General features: G+C 35.8%; 1 protein-coding gene across 1 annotated transcript in view; it reads left to right on the top strand.

Moving 5' to 3' along the window:
- LOC145665916 (DNA mismatch repair protein Msh3-like) overlaps positions 1-19,841 on the top strand; it is a 75,546-nt gene that overhangs the window by 49,693 nt on the left and 6,012 nt on the right. The window contains exons 15-19 of the mRNA XM_081733021.1: positions 3,689-3,803; positions 7,434-7,591; positions 9,079-9,265; positions 16,476-16,587; positions 18,946-19,126. Coding sequence (XP_081589147.1) covers positions 3,689-3,803; positions 7,434-7,591; positions 9,079-9,265; positions 16,476-16,587; positions 18,946-19,126 — 753 coding nt within the window. The remainder of the gene's footprint in view (positions 1-3,688; positions 3,804-7,433; positions 7,592-9,078; positions 9,266-16,475; positions 16,588-18,945; positions 19,127-19,841) is intronic.

Genomic DNA, 19,841 nt, shown 5'->3' with positions numbered 1-19,841 from the left:
GACAAGAGCTAGGGAAAGGTTCGGGCTCCACTGTTCTTTCTAAACAAGTTACTATATTCAAGTAGTAAAATTTTCTGTTTTATTTTAGTTATGTGTGGTTGTGATTTGTACAAGATTTTTATGAACTAAAATGGAAATAGAATTATAGCTTACGGTAAATGTTTCAGTATTTCCATTAGTTATGTTTATCTGACAATAACTGTTTATTACAGTTCTTAAACTGTTGTGAGAAACAATAGTATAAGCTATGTTCTGTTTCCGATACACGTAATCAATGTTTAATATGAATGTAACAAAAACACCAGAACATATAATACCGAGATTTTCCTCTAATGAAAATAATAATGTGATTACATTCGCTGATACTCCTAAGAAGGAAATTTTGTCCAGATCTAGCCCATGATCGTGTCATGCCAAAAGTTTCCAGATTTGGCCAGCGAGACTAATTCCTGTTGTAGGCCCATTTTGGCTCCAGAAAGATCGTAACTTTGGCCTAAATAATCATTCTTCGAAATGTCAATGTCCTTTTTCTGTTAAGAAACAGACAAAGCCGCCTGTATGGTTATTGATTGTACGGAAAACGTAAGACATGTAAATCTCGTCAATGGTGAAGCATTTTCAAATCTTATTACTTGGACAATGGAGGACTATTCATTTTTCCTTTGCGAGGCCGAGGTGGCTCAGTGGTAGAGCGTTCACTTCTGGTGCATGGGGTTCTTGGTTCGATCCCAGCTCGCGCCAAGTGAACTTCGTGGTAAACATGCCGTGTGCGTGGATTTTCTCGGGGTTCTCCCGTTTCCTCCCACTTTGTTCATTCCATCATTTCATTCCTCATCATCGCCATTATCTTTAGCCTACCCGGGATAAACGTGGAACGTAAACTTGAAGATTTCATTTCATTTTTCCTTTCAAAACTCTCCTGAACTTGTTTACAGATAGTCGAAATTGGAAGAAGTATTGCACTTTCTTCTGTCTTGAAAAAGTTAATTTCTTTGGTAAACAGAAGGGTAGGCGAAAAAAAAAAAAACTAAAAGCCATCCCTTAGTAATCGCTTAGTGCTCATCAATGCACTTGCAGAAATTCGTGTTCAGAAAGTGTCCGATCTCTTAAATTTGATAACTGAATCCTGTCTATTAATCAATAATCCGTTTCCTTGCAAAAACAATAGAGATTAGCTTTGATTAAAATAAGTCGTAACAGTTTCAATAACGTAACGTTATCTTCTTCAAACATTAATTGGCATATATATGTTCATATTAATGTAGGTAATACAAACATCATAAATATTAAGTTACTGATATACAATTTTATTTGTTGCTTTTTATGTAATTTTAAATTTTTAATATGTAACAAGAAGGTATTGTTATAATTTACTGTTTGATTTTAAAATTGGAGCCGCGGTGGCTCAGTGGTAGAGCGTTCACTCTGGTGTATGGGGTCCCGGGTTCAAACCCTGCTCCCGCCAAGTTAACTTTGTGGTGGACAAATACCGTGTGCGTGGATTTCCTCGGGGTTCTCCCGTTTCCCCACACTTTCTTCATTCCACTATTTCATTCATTGCTCATCATCATCGTCTCCTTTAGCCTAGTCGGCATAACCGTGGAACGTAAAACTGGAAAATTTCATTTATTTCATTTTTGATTTTAAAATTTTATAACTGTTTTTATTATATATGAGTCGTCCAGTTTCAAAACGACTCTTGTCCATTTACAGCAAATCCGAGAAAACTTTGAAAAAATGTAGGATCTGAATTTTTTGCAGAACTGGAAATACTTCAGTGTGTTCATGTTAAAAAAAAATATTCTCAGATATTTCCAGTTCTGTAAAACGCATCGATCCTACAGTTTTTCTCGATTTTCTGGAATTTTTATATAAATGGACAAGGGCCATTTTGGAACTGGACGACATATATATATATATATATATATATATATATATATATATATATATAATTATCGTCATTTTTTCTCTTTTCTTCTTCTTATTCCCAAACATCAGTTAAATTTGACTTTCCTCTCCATTCTATGTTCTATAATGTAATTTTTCTTATCTGTGAATTTTTATTCTTCAATTCGTTCTAACAACCTATCCCATAATTCACTTATTTTTAATCCATTTCTCCAATTCATTAATCTTTCTCTTTTCTCTAAACCTTGTACCCCTTCCTAATCTGTATCACGTCCGGTTTCTTTTACATGTTTATATATCGCGTTATTCTCTGTTTTAAGTCTTACGTCATCCTTATGTTGTTTTCCTTTTAGTTTTTTGCCAGTTTCTCCAATATATTTCATATTATATTTCTTACATTTCACTTCATTCACTACTCCTTCATCATCTTTTATGTCCGTATTTTCTTAATCACTTCTAGGATTCTACTTACTTCTTTTCTTAATAATGTCCCATACCATTTTCTCTTCTCTTCCTTTGTCTCTTTTCTCTGTCCTTTCCTTCTATCCTCTTTGGTTCTACTTTTCTTTATATTCTTTATGTTGTAACCATTTTTCTCTAGGAAATTGTAAAACTTTTCTGTGTCCTCTTTGTTCTCTTCATTACTATCTATTTATGAACTTATATATGACAATTAACGTCTGATGAAGATAAACGTTACGTTGAAACTGTTACGACTTATTTACCCATTTAGGATTTCCACCTTTTGAGATAAATTTTAGGCTTTCACTCAAACAGCTACTACTTCCTTACTATTTATCGCAGAATCATGATTCATGCATTTTTTAAAAAAATTTTTAAAGGATAGAGCATATTTTTCCCAACGTTATCACTCACTTGTCCGTATTATACACCAGAAACGGGAAAATCGAGAAAACCCGGGAGATTTTTCGAAAACAAAATTTTTTCTAAATTTTTGTGCCCCTCTGGCCCGGGTCTGGGTTCACGTAGGGATCTGATTTTTGAGAAGAAATACGTTGTTATGTACATAATGCGTGTGCAAAATCTCAATCTTGTATCTTGAAATCTAAGGTCGGGAGAAATTTTTGAAAATCTGAAGGTATCCCATGTTTTTCATATATATATATTTCGAAAGTGTACTGCGTCATTACTATTTGACCTAGAGTCATGGTTCAAACACCATTTCCTTCAGTATAACGAGCCTTTCCAACGGTACCACCTACATATCCGTATCATACACCTGAACCGGAAAATTCGGGAAAACCCGGAAATTTTTCTGAAAAATCCACCTCCTCGGAACACTTGCGCTCCTTGGGCCCGGCCCCGGTTTCACGTAAAAATCTCAGAAAAGTACACACAATCCGTATGCAAAGTTTCAATGTGATATCTTGAAAACTAAAGGCGTGAAAAACTTGAAATTTGTTTTAAGAAAGAAAAAAAGTCACGCCCCTTCACCCCCACTTAGCGCCACCAAGTTGACCATCCGGTTCCGGAACACATCTGGGGTGTTCTTTGGTCCATCCTTGACTTGATCAATTAAAAAAAAAAAAAAAAAAAAAAGGCTTAAATATCTGTTATAGAACCTAAATAAGCGGCCAAAGACGATACTACGCCATGGTATAAAAATATACCATAAATCCTAAAAGGGTTAATTTTAATAAAGAAGTATATACACTGGTCAGAAAAATATTAATTATTGAAGTAATAATTCCAGAATCAAGATGGATGGGGTTAGACTAGCTTTCCTTTTAATTATATATATATATGTCTTTTATTTTAGGCCTGTTCTGGTTGATGATGAGCCGAGAATTGACATTAGGAAAGGAAAACATCCAGTAGTTCCGATGCTATTCAATACACAAGATCAGTTTGTTCCAAATGATACACTGTTAGAAGTAAGTATTAGTGATTTCATACATACAAACATTTTGAGTTAAGTTTAATTTATTAGATTATGTTGATTTCAGCCTTGGGCTGTTTTTGATTGAAGATTGATGATCCACATTAAATATTGAGAGTTTTACTACTGTTCCTAATACACTGTCGATTGTTCCTCTGGTTCCAAGAGCTGATCTGCTTTGCGGAATTTCTCGTAATAACACTATCTGTTATTGTGTCAAATAATACAGTAAATAAAATTAGCATTTTTTTCAATATTTCGTGTGGATTTCCATCGAGGGGTTTTCCCATGGAGAATGGTTAGTTTTGCGTTGAGCCTGAATTGCATTCTTGTAGGAAGTATAAACATGTTCAGAAATTATTGAATACTTTTGTTGTTTTCAAAAACAACATAGACTTGCAAAGAAACATATCCAGGGGGCATATTATATTTTAAGTTCTGCCTGACGACAACGATGTTAGGAATAAATATATCGGGTAGTGTAAAAAGTAGTGAGTCTTTTGCGCACGAGATAGCGTTAGTGTCCCAAATCTCAGGGTATGTGAGTCGCAGTGGTTCAAGCCTAACATCATTTTGACAGCTGATAGTTGAAGCTATAGATATGCAGAAAGTGTCGGAATTCTTATAGCCAGGTGGAAGAGGAGTGAATTTTTCGCAAAACTACGTTACATTTTACAATTTCATTTCGGTAAAGGCGCAAATGCTGCCAGGCCCGTGAAGAAATTTGTGCTTATTAAGGGTGTCTATCGGTCACGAAAGTCATGAAAAAGTCACGAAATCAGAAAACGGTCATGAAAATCAAGAAATTTAGCTTTAGGGTCACGATTTCTTTCTTTTTTTTTTTTTTTTTAATCTGTGCAAATATAATTGTAGATAGGAAAATTTTGTTCTATAAAACGTCAAAATTCACCACCAAAAAATGTCTCTTGTCGGCTTTAGATGCTACCAAATCGCAAACAAACCTCGCTTCTATCGCATGCATGAAAATTCGGCCAAATTCGCAGCCAAATTCGCTCTTGAGAATTAACTAAATTTTATGATTTGGGAAGGAAAAGGTCACGAAATTTCATTTGGGAATTTTAGTAGACACCCTGTTTTGTTGGCAAGATACGTTATTAAAAGCAACAGCCAAAAGATGCTTCAGTCGTTTTCGTTCTGAAAATATTTTTTTGTTGAAGATGTTTCTTGTAATGGGCGAGCAATGACAGCAAAAGTCGAGCAAGACCGGCATATAAGCAGTCGTGACATCACCCAAATGACCTGAACGTTCATCGCCAAACAGTGTTAAACCATTTGGAGAAATTAGCTGTAAAGAAAAAGCTCGACATTTGGGTGCCACATGATCTGACTCAAAAACATTTACTTTAAAAAATAAAATTAAAAAAAAAAATCTGTGTGCGAATTTCTGCTGAAACGTATTTAACTATACCCATTTCTGAAGCGTTTGATCACGAGTGATGAAAAGTGAATAACTCACAACAACAATGGGTGGAAAAAAATTAGAATCGAAGCAAGAAGCAGCTCCAGAGTCCGTGGCAAAGCCCATACTGACGCGCAGGAAGGTTATGCTGTGGGATTTACAAGCTGATACCACCGGATAGCGCGATAGACTCGACTCGGACCTGTACTGTCAACAATTAGCTTGAGTGCACCTAGTAATTAAAAATATACGACCGGAACTGGTCAACAGAAAGGGTGTTATATACCACAATGACAATGATAGACCGCATACGTCTTTAACGATCCGGAGGAAACTTGTCTGGGAGCTTTTAATGTATCCACACTACAACACGGACCTCACACCGGGAGACCATCATTTGTTTAGGTCTTCCCAGAAGTCCCTGAATGGCGTTAAGGTAATTTTAAAAGGGGCCTGTGAAAGCCACGTGTCACAATTTTTTGACCAGAAACCACAAGTTCTATAGCGATGGGATTGTGTTGTCAGAAAAATAGCAGAAAGTCATCAAACAAAATGGACATACGTAGTTTTACAATTTAGTTTCAAAGCACAATAAATGTATTCTCAGTTTTGACCTCCAAAGACTCAATACTTTCTAGACAACCTGATATGGAAGTTGATATATATATATATATATATATATATATATATATATATATATATATATTTTTAAGACAAGTTCGAAAGATGTTTAAGCAGGAAAAGAAGTTACGAGTTAGATTGTTGATCATGTTCAAATTGGAATAGTTTTAAATATGCTTGCTGTGTAGAACTTAACAATTATTTTGACAACATTGATTGGTTGAATACATGTTGTATTTTAAATTTCAATAACAGAGTAAATTTAAAAGTATTTCATGTGTTTGCGAATTTATTTTGAGGAAAAGCTACTTGATTTAATAGGGTGCATATTCATTAAAAAATACATAACCCCCAAAACACCCAGACTTATTTGATTGTGAATCTTTCGGCAGAGTTATTGCCTTCCTCACCGCAAATCTTTTCGGGAAATGTGCTTTCCTTACTTCCAGTAGTCCTCCATGAAATTTCCCTTGTACACAAATATTCTTCTTTCATGAGCATTAACCGGTATTTTATATAGCCGATTAATAATATAATTAAAGAAGTTAGTTTTAATTAACTTCTTAGTTTCATTTGTTTTTCCTTTTTCCTTTATTTCACTCAACTAATAATGTAATTGGTCAAAGAAAAATGTTAACACTACAGTAATTTCAGCAATGGTACTTGAACTATCAGATTTCTGGCACAACTCGTTTATTCAGTCACCTCAGTCTTGACAATTATAAACATTTTCAACACGGAAAATTGGAGACAATCATTGGAAATTTGGGTGGTTTTGTGTAAAAAGTGCCTAAATTCGCCCTCAACCTACATTGTCATAATTTTTCTTGAACATACCAAAAAACACCCTCCTAATTTTTTATATGTTAAAGAGGAACACGAGAGCTACTTATTTTGAAAATTTGAGGTTGGTGTTAGGCGGGCCTTTTTCAGAAGTACTTGCCAAATTTTGACATTATTTTTTCTTCTTTTTTTCTCTTTGATGGTGAAATTCATATGCTTAACCCCACCTGGAAAGTTCATTACTACAATATTTTAATGGCTACAAATTCTAAGGTTGTTTTAGTGAAAACCATTTTTAAATAACTTAAATATCTCCAGAGATCTAGTGGTTTCAGTACTTTAAGTCGAAGACGAACTTAAATGTTTTTTGCACAAAACCCCCAAATTTCGAATGGCTCCTACAGCAGTTCCCTTTGAGGTAGAGTTGTAACATTTAGAGATGTGTTATGTTCGAGCACCACAACACATGTAAAAAATTTGAATAAAATTTAAAGCATATGAGCCACATTTTAGTTTCAAATTTGGTGATTTCATATGGAATGACCCACTAGTAAATGCTAGAAAATCACATGAAAAAATGTCCAGTTTTGTGATAATATTGTATGTATGAAGTTGAAAATTTTGACTCCAGATGACCTTATTATTTTTCTGTAGGTTATTGGAAACATGTTTACCAGAGTATGAGCCTCGTACCACCCAGAAAGGAGGCAAATACGTAGAATCTAAGTATGGTATATTAATAGCTTATTAACTTATTACTAGTAATCTGTCATTGCTTACTCCTTCCTTTTTTACCTGTAGGGTAATGGGAAGCGTTGTATGATACTAACAGGACCTAACATGGGTGGAAAGTCATGTTATATACGTCAAGTTGCACTGATTGTGATTATGGCACAGATAGGATCCTATGTTCCTGCGGAAAGTGCTACGTTAAGTTTATCGGATGCAATATACACCAGGTTTGTGGATTTACCTGAATCAAATAAATTGTAACTTTCTTAGCTTAGTAATTTCGGAGTCATCTAAGATCTGTTTAACCAAGCAGGTGTGTCATTTTGGTTCAACACACTGGATCAAATGGTACGACTTATTTAAACTGCCAAGAAAATTGTTGATGTCACTAATAAGAATTGTTTCCCAGTTTCATTGTTAAATGATGCATACTAATAAGATTTCTGGTTTGTGTTCAACTTTTGCTGTTTTTAATACAGGGGTTGGACAAAATTATGAAAACACCTGGTATAAAAGAGGTAGCCATTTCAAACACGATTTGCGTCTGAAGAGTAGGTGTCGCTGTAGTCACCGGCCCATCCTGTGAACTATATAACCTGACCAATCGAACGGGCTAGTTACACTTCAACGACGGTCCGTGCAGGTTATAGTGAATCATGTCTGAGCTGACAGAGTTTCAAAGAGGGTAAACTGTGGGTGCGCGTATGGTGAAAGCTTCCGTGACGAAAGTAGCGGAAATGTTTGGTGTATCAAGAGGCACAGTATCGATCATGACTGCCTATGAGTGTGTCGAAAGAACCGCATCAGCGAAGCGCTTACAAACTCTGTTAGCGTCAAAACAGTCTGAAGAGAGCTCCACAAGCAGGGTATTTATGGCAAATCTGCAATTCCCAAACAACTCGTGACTGTTGACTTTGCTGCTATACGGAGACAGTGGTGCAACGCCCATATAAATTGAACAATGGATCAGCGGAAGACTGTCATCTAGTCGGATTAGTTTTCCTTTACATTGTTTCCAACTTCTGGCCGAGTTTACATGTGGAAAACACTAGCACAAGCGTACAATACAGACTCTGTTACCAAGAGTGAAGCATAGCGGTTGTTCAGTGATGATTTGGGCAGCAATAACCTGGTATTCTACAGGACCCATCACCACTCTGCGTGGACATGTCACTGCCAAGGACTACGTAACCAATTTGAATGACCAGTTGCATCCCATAGTGCAAACTTTGTTCCCAGATGATAATGCTGTGTTATAAGATGACAGAGCCCCTGTTCATACAGCTCACGTCGTTCAGGACTGGTGTGATGAACGCGAAGGTGAAGTGTCACATCTGGCATGGCCTCGACAATCGCCAAATCTCAATATCATTGAGTCTTGTGGTCAGTTTTAAAGACCAAGGTGCGAGCCCACAACCCTTACCGTCGTCTCTACAACTTGCAGCTGCTTTGGCGGAAGAATGATACAGCATCCCTTTGACAACCATACACGACCTGTATTTCTCCATTCCCCGTTGACTGCAGACCGTTCTGCATACCAAAGGTGGTCCTACTTGCCATTAATAAAGGTCATTTGCAATTTCTCAGGTATTTTCATATTTTTGTCCATTCCCTGTATATCTATATACTAAACAGTGTGAATAATGTTTACTTTTCACCTTTTCCTTTCTGTCTTTCTTTTTCTGCGTGACTATTTGTAATTATTTTTTTCCAGAATGGGGGCAAGGGATGAACTGTTTCATGGTCGCAGCACTCTGATGGTTGAATTACATGAAGCAGCAGCAATTCTTAATGAAGCCACTCCTAGATCATTGGCTGTGTTAGATGAACTTGGTCGAGGGACTGGATCATACGACGGGGCTGCTATCGCTACAGCAACTCTTGTAAACATATTGACTGAGGTACTGCGGGTATATTTTGAGAGGGCTTTCAGTAATCTCCATAGATAAAGGCTGTGGAGTAAAACACCACCAAACTTCTGGAGGTACTTCTGTACATTAAATGAAAGAAAGTTACTAAAACACAATAATACACTGAGCAAGGCTATGTGGTAATATGTAACAAAACACACAATCACGTAACAGTTTCGACACAATAGCTGTCTCTTCATCAGACTTCCACTCCTTCTTCTCTGATGTCTGATGAAGAGACAGCTATTGTGTCGAAACTGTTACGTGATTGTGTGTTTTGTTACATATTACCACATAGCCTTGCCCAGTGTATTATTGTGTTTTAGTACAAAATTGAAACAAGGCCTGATAGAATAGTTGAAAGAAAGTTCTAGTAAACATGAGTTGAAAACACCTTTCAGAGCTCTAAACTGCCGAAACTTTAAAAAAAAAAAAAAAAAAAAAAAAAAAAGTAACGTTATTTCAGATTTTGCCAAGGGTAAGTGAGGGGAAAATTGTCCACCGACATAAGAGTTTCATGGTTTTTATGGGCATATTAGTATACAATTTATTATAAAGCATTTGTTTCTCATATACTCCCTCCCTTCCACCCCAAATGACACCTCTGATCTAGTAGAATTTCTAAATTACAGTAAACCTACACAATGCATTTTAGAAGATAATGCTGGATTTCAGTAGGATTTTCAGCAATTACTCAACTCATTCTTTTGAAATCAGTTCAAAATTGGCAGCACGGTTCGCGAACATGGCTTTATAGTTAGGACATGTATGATCATGTCCAACCAACCAGATCCATAATTTCTAAACTAGTGCACTTGAAAAACTGATTCATTGCACCTTGTGCAGGTTACAGCTTCGAAACTTCAATTTTAGGTAGAATTATCGTAATACTAATATTCAGCAACTGTGTGTAACTTGCGTATGTACAATTAGGCTTAATCTAGGTACAAGGATCCCGGTTTACTTAAACCAGAGCAAATAACGCAACAGTCGATGATGGGAACGGGTGCTTTAGCAAATCAGACTAGTAAATTTCTCAGAATTCTCTTTTCACCACCCAACATCATATTAAGCCTTTTACCAGCGGCGATTCCTCAGTGAAAGGGATGGAACAGGCTATTCCCTTCCTTTTGTGCCGCTCTACGTAAGATTTAAATTATTATAAAACCTGAATTTTCTAGAGGCGGGGGGAGCAAATGCTGTTCAGGTTAACATTCAATTGCTTCTGTAGTGAGAGGGATGTTTTCTTTCGAATGAAAGCGAGCAGACACGAACGAACATAGCGACGAATCAGAAGAAGCTTTTTTTGCCTGTTCCTACCAGTGTATTGGTTATAATAATTCAGCATATTATACAGTTCAGTTTATTTATGTAATTTTAATTTGTTGAGGAAAAAAGAAATTTGCTCATCCCCTTGTGATATGTGATATTGTATCACACTTTTTTGTAAAAATCGGGAAGGCTTAGGTTTCCATACTGTTAGTTAAACCTGTACAGGTAAGACGACAAGGGAACAGGCCAGTGGAAGCTGTTCGAGGTTCACGAATTCGGGACTTCCGTCTTGTACAGAATTCAGCCAGCCAGCGTATGATGGATCAATTGAAGTTGTGTTCTTTTGATTCACTGAAGTCTACGTATGATAATGTAAGTTATTTTAAATGGCAGATCTGTCCCTCACCTTACAGAATTTAAAAAGAATTTTTTTTTTTTTTTTTTTAGTCGTCACCAGAATTCTACGAAATAATTAACTGGATGTTTATCAAGTGACAAATTACCATATTAATCATATTCATTTTGTTACTGAAAAGGCGTTTGGAATGTCCCAAAATTCAGTGATCATTTTTTACGTAAATAATGGGTGTCATGAATAGTCCCAGAACCGTCTCCGTTCAAGTACTGCCTAAAGAAATTCGATTACACAAGGATTGACGGTTAAATATAGGGACTTACTTAGGGATGAGTCTGTGGTTCGGGCCGCGTCAAAATCCGACTTTCTATAAATTTAAACTATTTTAAGGATAATTTTACAAATTTTAATGTAGTTTATCTTCATATTGAAACCTCCCGAAAAGGCTTTGGATTCCCCGAAATAAATTCCTGCGTACGTCTCTGGTCAAGTAGACTATCAAATTGCTGAGATAGTTACAAATAATGAAAATGTAAACACAAACAGAAAAAAAGAATGTCTGATCAATGCCAGAGGTTTTCTTTAGTGAAGCAAGAATTGGAACATAGAAGACATAAAGAGGGTAGCAAATCAATGCACATTGAACTGCTGAATTTGATTGTAAGATATAATTAGAAAGTTAAAATCCATTTGTTGAACGCAACTAAATTTGCTAGAACTTCCAATAGAATTCAAAATGACTTCTGTAGCTCTAAAGCAAAGGAAATATTTAACTAAATAAGACATGAAATTTTCCGTTCTCACTTTGTTGCAATATTTCTTCAGAAAATAACAAACATAGCAACTTTGAACACTTTTACATTTGGAAAAATTATTTCTATGATTTACAGATGATATTGGAAATCGATTAGCCCCAGTATTGGTCGAGCATGTGTAAAAGTATTATGAAGTCTGTAATGTCCAATAATTATTTCATTTAGACAGACGGATGATTATGAAAGAATTCGTGGAATGATAATGTGGGAGGAAACGGGAAAACCTCTTGAAACGTCAAAAGTAATGTTTCTCACGTTAAACGCATGCTAATATTACGTTGTGTTTGACAATACAAAAAAATGTATTACTGTTCATAATCTGTTCCCCGGTCGGAAATAGCACCGCACGTCACTACGTTTTACAAGTATTATTAATTTAGCAAGCTAATACTTCAACATAGTTTTGTTTATTACAATATACATATCATCCAAAAATGTTAATCTAAAAACTCGACTCACGATAATCTAAATTTACACAGCCTCATTTTACTTAATTCCCCAAACAACGCATCTGTTCCAGTTTAACCATTTCCTAAGAGTGGTTTTTGTTCTGTTTATGAAAATCTTCAAAGTTTGGTGATGGTCTTGCTCTGAAATGTGTGTAGAGACCAGAGTTTAGTGAATTCATTTTCCAAATTTTGCCGCTTTTTGTATACATAATAGATCCATATATAATTTTAAGGGTGAATTTAAAGTGTTAGTAAATTTGCAGCCGTTGTCGGAATATCTAACTAGTTATCTTACAAATCTATTATATATTTTAATTTTTGTACAGAACAGGAATACGTGAAGCAAACAAACAAAAACCAAAAAGGGACCGTAAATGCATTATTTACTATTTACTAAGATATCAGGTAGTCTAAACATATGATACCTTTGCCCAACATTGCGTTAGTTTCCCAAATCTCAGAGTATATGAGTCGCAGTGTGTAAGGCATAACGTCATTTGACAACTGACAGTTCAAGCTAGTAGAGGTGGAATCCTTGTAATAAGACGTAAGGTATTGCGCCGTGAAGATGAGTGGTGAACTTTTCGTATACGATACATTTTACAATTTTATTTCCATAAAGACACAAATACTGCACAGGCCTGTGAAGACATTTGTACTTTTTAGATACCAAGATACATAGTCAAAAGCAGCAGCCAAAGTATGGTTCATTCGCTCTCATTCTGGGCATGTCGATGTCGAAGGTACTCCTCGCAGTTGGCGACCAATCAGCAAAAGTGTATGATATTCTGGCGAAAATCGGGCACGATTGGCATGTAAGCAGTCGTGACCACCCAAATGACCTAAATATCTATCATCAAACAGTGTTAAACCATTTGCAGAAAACTGGCTACAAAAAGAGGCCCCACGTCTGGGTGCCACATGATGTAACTCGAACACATTTACTTGGTTGAATTTGTATCTGCGAATATTTATTGAAACGTAACGAACTCAAGCTGTTTCTGAAGCTGTTGATCACGAGTGATGAAAAGTGGATAACCTACAACAACAATGTACGAAAAACATCGTGGTCGAAGCGAGGAGACGCTCCAAAGTCTGTGGCAAAGCTTAGCTAACACCCATGAAGGTTATGCTGTGCGTTTGTTAAAATTAGAACGGCATTGTGCATCACGTTTTGCTGCTGCCGGGCAGAACGATAAACTCGGACCTGTACACAGCAAAAAATGAGGTGTTGAAATAACACAAAATGACTACCACTTTAGCGTGTTACTTGTGTGTTAATTCAGCACCAAAACATCGCCATCCGAGCTTATCATTAATAACTAGTTACTACCTGAGAGAATTTGCATTGGTATTTATCGTTTAATATGGGCAAAGCTTTACGAAATATCTTGGGCACTTCTGCCAAGTAACGAATAATATTCTATGTTTTCAGTAATCGGTCACAATAATATTATTGTAAACCTGTGGATCATCTGGTAACAGTTACACAGATAGCTGTGCTTCCATCTGTTTTCTTTATTTGTTATTCTTGTGTCTTAGCATATATGAACATAAGATGGCAGAACTGTTGCCTATGTAACTGTTGTCAGACGATTCACAGGTTTACAACAATATTATTGTGACCGATTACAGAAAACAAAGAACATTATTTTCATTACTTGGCCTAAGTGAAAAAGATATTTTGCAAAGCTTTGCTCATATTAAACGATAAATACCAATGCAAATTCTCTCAGGTAGTAACTAATTATTAATGATATGCTCGGAAGGCGATGTCTTGGTGCTGAATTAACACACAAGTAACACGCTAAAGTGGTAGTCATTTTGTGTTGTTTCAACGCCTCATTTTTTTACAATGTACTCAGGGACGTAGTGTCCATTAAGGCTATAAGGCTTAGCCTATCCATTTATTTATACATCAGCCTCAAATGTCGCTTTTGGATATTGATACAATTAATTTTTATTAAAATGGATTTATTTTATAATACGCTGTTTAAACATCAAGCGAGTTGAAGCGCAGCTTCTGCAAGAACGCATTGAAGGCTATCGGCGGCTAGCCTTCCGCTTCTCTCATGGAATTAGGAGAATGGGGCGGTGCCAATCGCTTTCCCGCCACCCTCAGCAGACGAAAACTTCTTGAGCTATACACAAATTCAACATGATGCAACGAAAGTGGACGAATGTTGACGAAGGCTAGCCTTTCGGGTGTTTGGGGAAACAAAAGCGACAGGATGCGGTCTTGGAAGAAATTATAGAACAGAGACTATGAAAAATTTAGAAGCTCACATTCAGTAACGAGTTTTGACCAAGAAAAAAGAGAGAGAGAGAGAGCCAGAGAGAATAAAAATGTTATGTTATTATGAATAGTATTAATACATCAGGGACCTTATTGCGTACTGGTTTGCGTTATCACAGCGTAAAATTTACATTTTAGTTTTCGATAATTGACATAGCAGTTATGTTGTATTTTTTGCGTTGCGTTGCTATCCGCAAGTTTTTCGAAGATCGATACTGAAGACCTCAGATGATTTATAGTTTCTCACTTTCAATATAAAAATAGCTTTTTCTGTAAAAATCATCAATTGACTGTGAGCTACTGCTCCACTGTTTTCCATTAGTATGCTGATATGTGTTGTTGTGGGTGAAGTGCTTAATTTTGTCTATGATTTGGGGAAGTTACATTAAGATCGTCCTATAACATTAGCTATCCGTTTTTATTTGTTTCTTCGAAACAGTAATACAGTGTATGTGTGATATGCGAGTATTGCATATGTAAAGAAACCGTATGTGTAAGGGAAATATGAAGCAGAAACACTCATACTTTTTTTGCATTATATGAAAAATATATTGCATGAATTAGCATTTTTCTATCAAGCATTACAGCGTAGTCAGAACACTAAGACGTCATCGTTTAAATAAGGGCGGGATAGTTTTTTTTGGGGGGGTAACTTAAATTCACTTTACACTCATATATACATACAACAAAAATTGCAAGTTTCAGGGGATTGGGCCCCCCCTAGCCACCCTCTAGCTACGAATCTAATTTCAGCCTACCCATTTCAAAACTTCACGCTACGTTACTGAGTGTACTGTTCACAATTAGCGCGAGTGCATTAAACAATTCAAAATAAACGGCAGAGACTGGTCAACAGAAAGATGTTGTATACCACGATGACAACGCCAGACTCCATACATCTTTAACGCCCCGTCAGAAATTGAAAGAAGTCGTGGGAGAGATTTTAATTCATCCGCCGTATAGCTCGAATCTGGCACCGCCAGACTATTATTTGTTTCTGTTTCTGCAGAAATCCCTGTTTGGTGATTAAGTTAGTTAATTGTGAAAACCACTTGTCACAACTTTTTGACCAGAAACCACAGAAGTTCGGAATTATTATGTTACCAGAAAAATGGCAGAAGTTCATGGAACAAAATAGTGCATACGACGTTTCATATTTTCAAATCAATAAATATACTCCCAGTTTTGATCTTCAAAGGCTCAGACGTTTTAGACTTTTTAGACAACCTAATACTATGTATTCATATTTACGTACACGGGTGTTTCAAAACAACACCGAGAACGTTTGGGAGGTGATTTCTGTGACCAAGATAAAACAAAAGATATTGACAATCTGGATACAGAAATCCGTCATTTCGGAGTTATAGGCTGCCGAAAACATGAAAAAATGAACACTTTACAGGTCCATAGCTCCAATACTATGGAGCCTACCGCAGTCGGGTCAAGATTTCACTCAGGAATTTGTATGTTACCTATCCAAAAATACATGTTTCAGAATCCTGCGGTACTCACGCAACAATTTTTAGAGGGAGTTCGGTTACGGACATATAATTTGAAGTACTCACCAACTACTTCTATAAAAATTTTTGCGTAAGTACCATAGGATTCTGAAACTTGGATATGTGGATAGGGCACATACTAGTTTCCGAGTGAAGTCTTGACCCGACTACGGTAGGTCCCATAGTTTTGGAGCTGTGGACCTTTAAAGTTAATTTTTTCGTATTTTCGGCAGCCTATAACTCTGAAAGGAAGCATTTGTACTAGGTTGGTCTATACTTTTTGTCTTATCTTGGTGTCAGGAATCATCTCCCAAACGTTGTCGATATATATATATATATATATCCGGTTCTTGACAAAAATGAAGAATAATTCTCAGATCGTACATTGTAAATTCGTGGCTGCATCAGATTGGAGCTCTAAATTATTATTATCCAAGATTGTAAATAGTAGTAACTTGATTCAAGTTATAAGGACATATTCGTAATTTATTTGTTTCTTTCTCTTTGTGTTGTAGGTAAAATGTTTGACTCTATTTGTTACTCATTATCCAGTAGTGATGGAAGTAGAGCAGTGGTACCCAGGGTTAGCCAAAAATTATCACATGGCATTTATTGTAAATGATACTGGTAAGTTGGAGAGGGATTTAAAAATAATAAATAGAAAGTTCTAGAATAGTGTTGTTAGTTTGAAGAATATGACACACGAGTCGTATTGTGCATAAACAAATCATCAAAGTCCAGAAACAAATATCACCAGCTGATACCGAGTTCAACTTTAATTCAATATGTAATTTTTTGTCTATTGTTAATCCTTAAATTAACACTCCTCAAAACAAATCCTCGTGAGATTGCTTTTGTGTGATTAAAAGTAAATAACTGTAAAAGCTCAAACTAGTTGAATATAAAACACATATTGCTACCGGTACTATACAGGGTTTACAAAAAAAAATTGTTGCAATATTTTGTGAATATATGCCTTACATGAAAATAAGAAAATAGTTTATATGGACCTATGGTCGGAAGTGCATAGCTTCGTAGTTGTAGTGTGCTGAAAACGTGACAAAAATAAACTCTAAATCTCCGTACCGGTAGTTGCACAATCATTTCTAGAGAGGCTGTTTGGGAGTACTTGATCACTCTCCACCTACTTCTAAAAATTGGTGTGCAAGTACTGGAGCATTCGTAAACATGGATATTTGGAGAGTTCACATACCAATTTCTCAGTGATGTGTTGACCCGACTACGATAGGTCCCATAGCAGCGGAGCTATGAAATTTTAAAATTCACTTGTTTCACGTTTTCGGCAACCCATAACTCTGAAACTATCCACTTTTGAGCACAGATCCATATGAACTGTTTTTTCTTATTTTGATGTATGCAATCTGTTTCCAAAATATTGCGTCACATTTTTGTATCACCCTATATATAAAACTTGTAAGCATGCTTATAATAAACAAAATTAAAAGCGAATTACAATTTTATCTGTGATTCATATGAATGTGAATGGAGAACGCTAATTCACAGAGAAAGATACAGGCTGAGGATATTCCAAAATAAAATAATACAAAGTTTTCTTGATAGACACCATCTTCACGGGTGGGGGAAGGTCATGTTCTACAGAGAAATGTAAAGTTAACACCGAGGCTCAGTCATACCGAATTGATGTACACTCATGTCCAAAATTATTGTCGCATGTCTATAAATATGTTGTTGTAGGAATATAATTTGATAACGAATTTGCCCGGTATTTCTTATAATGTTAGTATGTGTATAATTGGCAAAGACATATATGTGGCAAATTTCATGTCAAAAGAGCAGTAAATACGAACAATAAAACGAAAATAAAACTTTCTTGTCCATTTAGCAACATTTTGTTTTACTCATTCTAATTTTCGTATTTGTAATTCTTTTCCTATGAAATTTAGAACAAATATACATTTCCTGATTACACACATAGTATCAGTATTAAAAGTACTCTGCAAAATCATTATCAAATTATATTCTTACAAGAAGACAGTTATAGATATGCGACAATCATTTTAGACATAAGTGTACATGGAAAGACAGACAAACATTGAATGACAAAGGTACAACAACAGGGGTTCCACTGACCTTTCTCCTAAGAAGGACTTCAATCTGATAATTTTCCAGAGTGTGACCAGAAAGAAGGCATAAAATCAGCAGAGGATTATACAGACCTACAGTTTTTACGTAGATAACGAAATATTGTTATAAGCAAATGCATTTTTATTTCGTTGAAGAAACATAGAATGTTAAACGAAAGATTTATTTCCATTTTCTCATCTTAAAAGGAATCAGTCGTGCGAACATAGAAAGGGATATATCGAGTTTATTTATATTAGAATAATTCTTTTACTGAATGAAGATTAGCTTTTCTCCAAATCTTCTTGAGCTGCACTTGATGTAGTTGGATAGCATGTATAATATTTTTGGCTAAAAAATATACGGAGTAATAGAAGAATCACAATGTTTAACATTTTAAATGAAAATTGGGTAAAGAAAAGTGATATTTACTAGATATTAAAGCTCCCTTTTTAAACGTTTAAGTAATTTGCTAATCATCACAATTAACACTAATTATTCTTTTGAGGGCAAAAGTAAGTATTTACTTGATAGAAACTCTAGAGATTATGTTTTTATATATAAACTTTAAAAATAAAACTTCAAACAATTGTATTTTATATATTTTTTTATGAATTGTTTCCGAAGCTCGTTTTGCTAAATAATTTTTCTTGAAGCATGCCTAGGGATTGCAAACAAATGGAAATTAAATTAAATGATTACAGTGGTACCAGAGGATGAATTGAAGATGATAATATTATGACAAATAAGAATATTGCGGGCATTTAAAATCGGACTTGGATAGTAAGGATGAGTACAGTACTTTTGAGACTGCAGGGTAGGTAGGGAAAATTATTCTTATTGGATAGGTATTTATTATGTGTTTTGTTATTACATTCACAGTTCAAGAGGAAGCAGGAGATGATTCGCCTGAATCTCTTACATTTTTGTATGAAGTCCAAGAAGGAGGCGCGGACCGCAGCTATGGACTGAATGTTGCACGCCTTGCCAATTTACCAGAAGCTATTTTGAAAGTTGGGGCAGAAGTATCCAAAGCGACAGAAAAAGAAATGATTCGGAAAAGGTAAGCCCTCAGCTGATGTAAAATTGTTTTCTTGTGCACAGTTGTGTAATTCGCATACAGAAAAAATTTTCCCTTCCCTCTCTCATATATATAGCTGTAACTCAGTTACTCGTACATTTGGAATTTAATGTCCTATTCCCGAACAAGGTTATATGAGGTACAGAGTGGGATCTGAACCCACTTCCTCACGGTATCAACTCACAGTTTTCTTTGCGGATATCAAGATCGCTAACCGCAAAAGAGACCGCAAGTAATGCTTGAAAACCGAGGGAAAAAATATTGAAAAATCTTATTTACACACGAATTTTATTTACTTTAGATTGCCGCACGCTTGTTTTCTTATATCTACAGTACTGTTTTCGAAACTGTGGTCCACGAACCACAGCTGGTCCTATTGAACATTAATCCAAAAAGAAGTGCCGCGGTGGCTCATTGGTAGAGGTTCACCTCTGGTACATGGGGTCCTTGGTTCGATCCCACTCGCGCCAAGTGAGCTTTGTGATGAACAGATACCGTGTGCGTGAGTTTTCTTGGGGTTCTTCTGTTTCCTCCCACTTTCTTCATTCCACTGTTTCATTCATTTCTCATCACCGTCTCCTTCAGCGTAGTCGGCATTACTGTGAGACGTACAACTTAAAAGGGGAGATTAACCCAAAAAAGACAGAAAAAATAAAAATTCACATTAATTGCTTGTCAGACACTATGATTGAAAATA

This window comes from Thermobia domestica, chromosome 12 (assembly GCF_964235325.1).
Source record: "Thermobia domestica chromosome 12, izTheDome1.hap1.1, whole genome shotgun sequence".
NCBI lineage: Eukaryota > Metazoa > Arthropoda > Insecta > Zygentoma > Lepismatidae > Thermobia > Thermobia domestica.
This window is presented reverse-complemented; position numbering and strand designations above follow the sequence as displayed.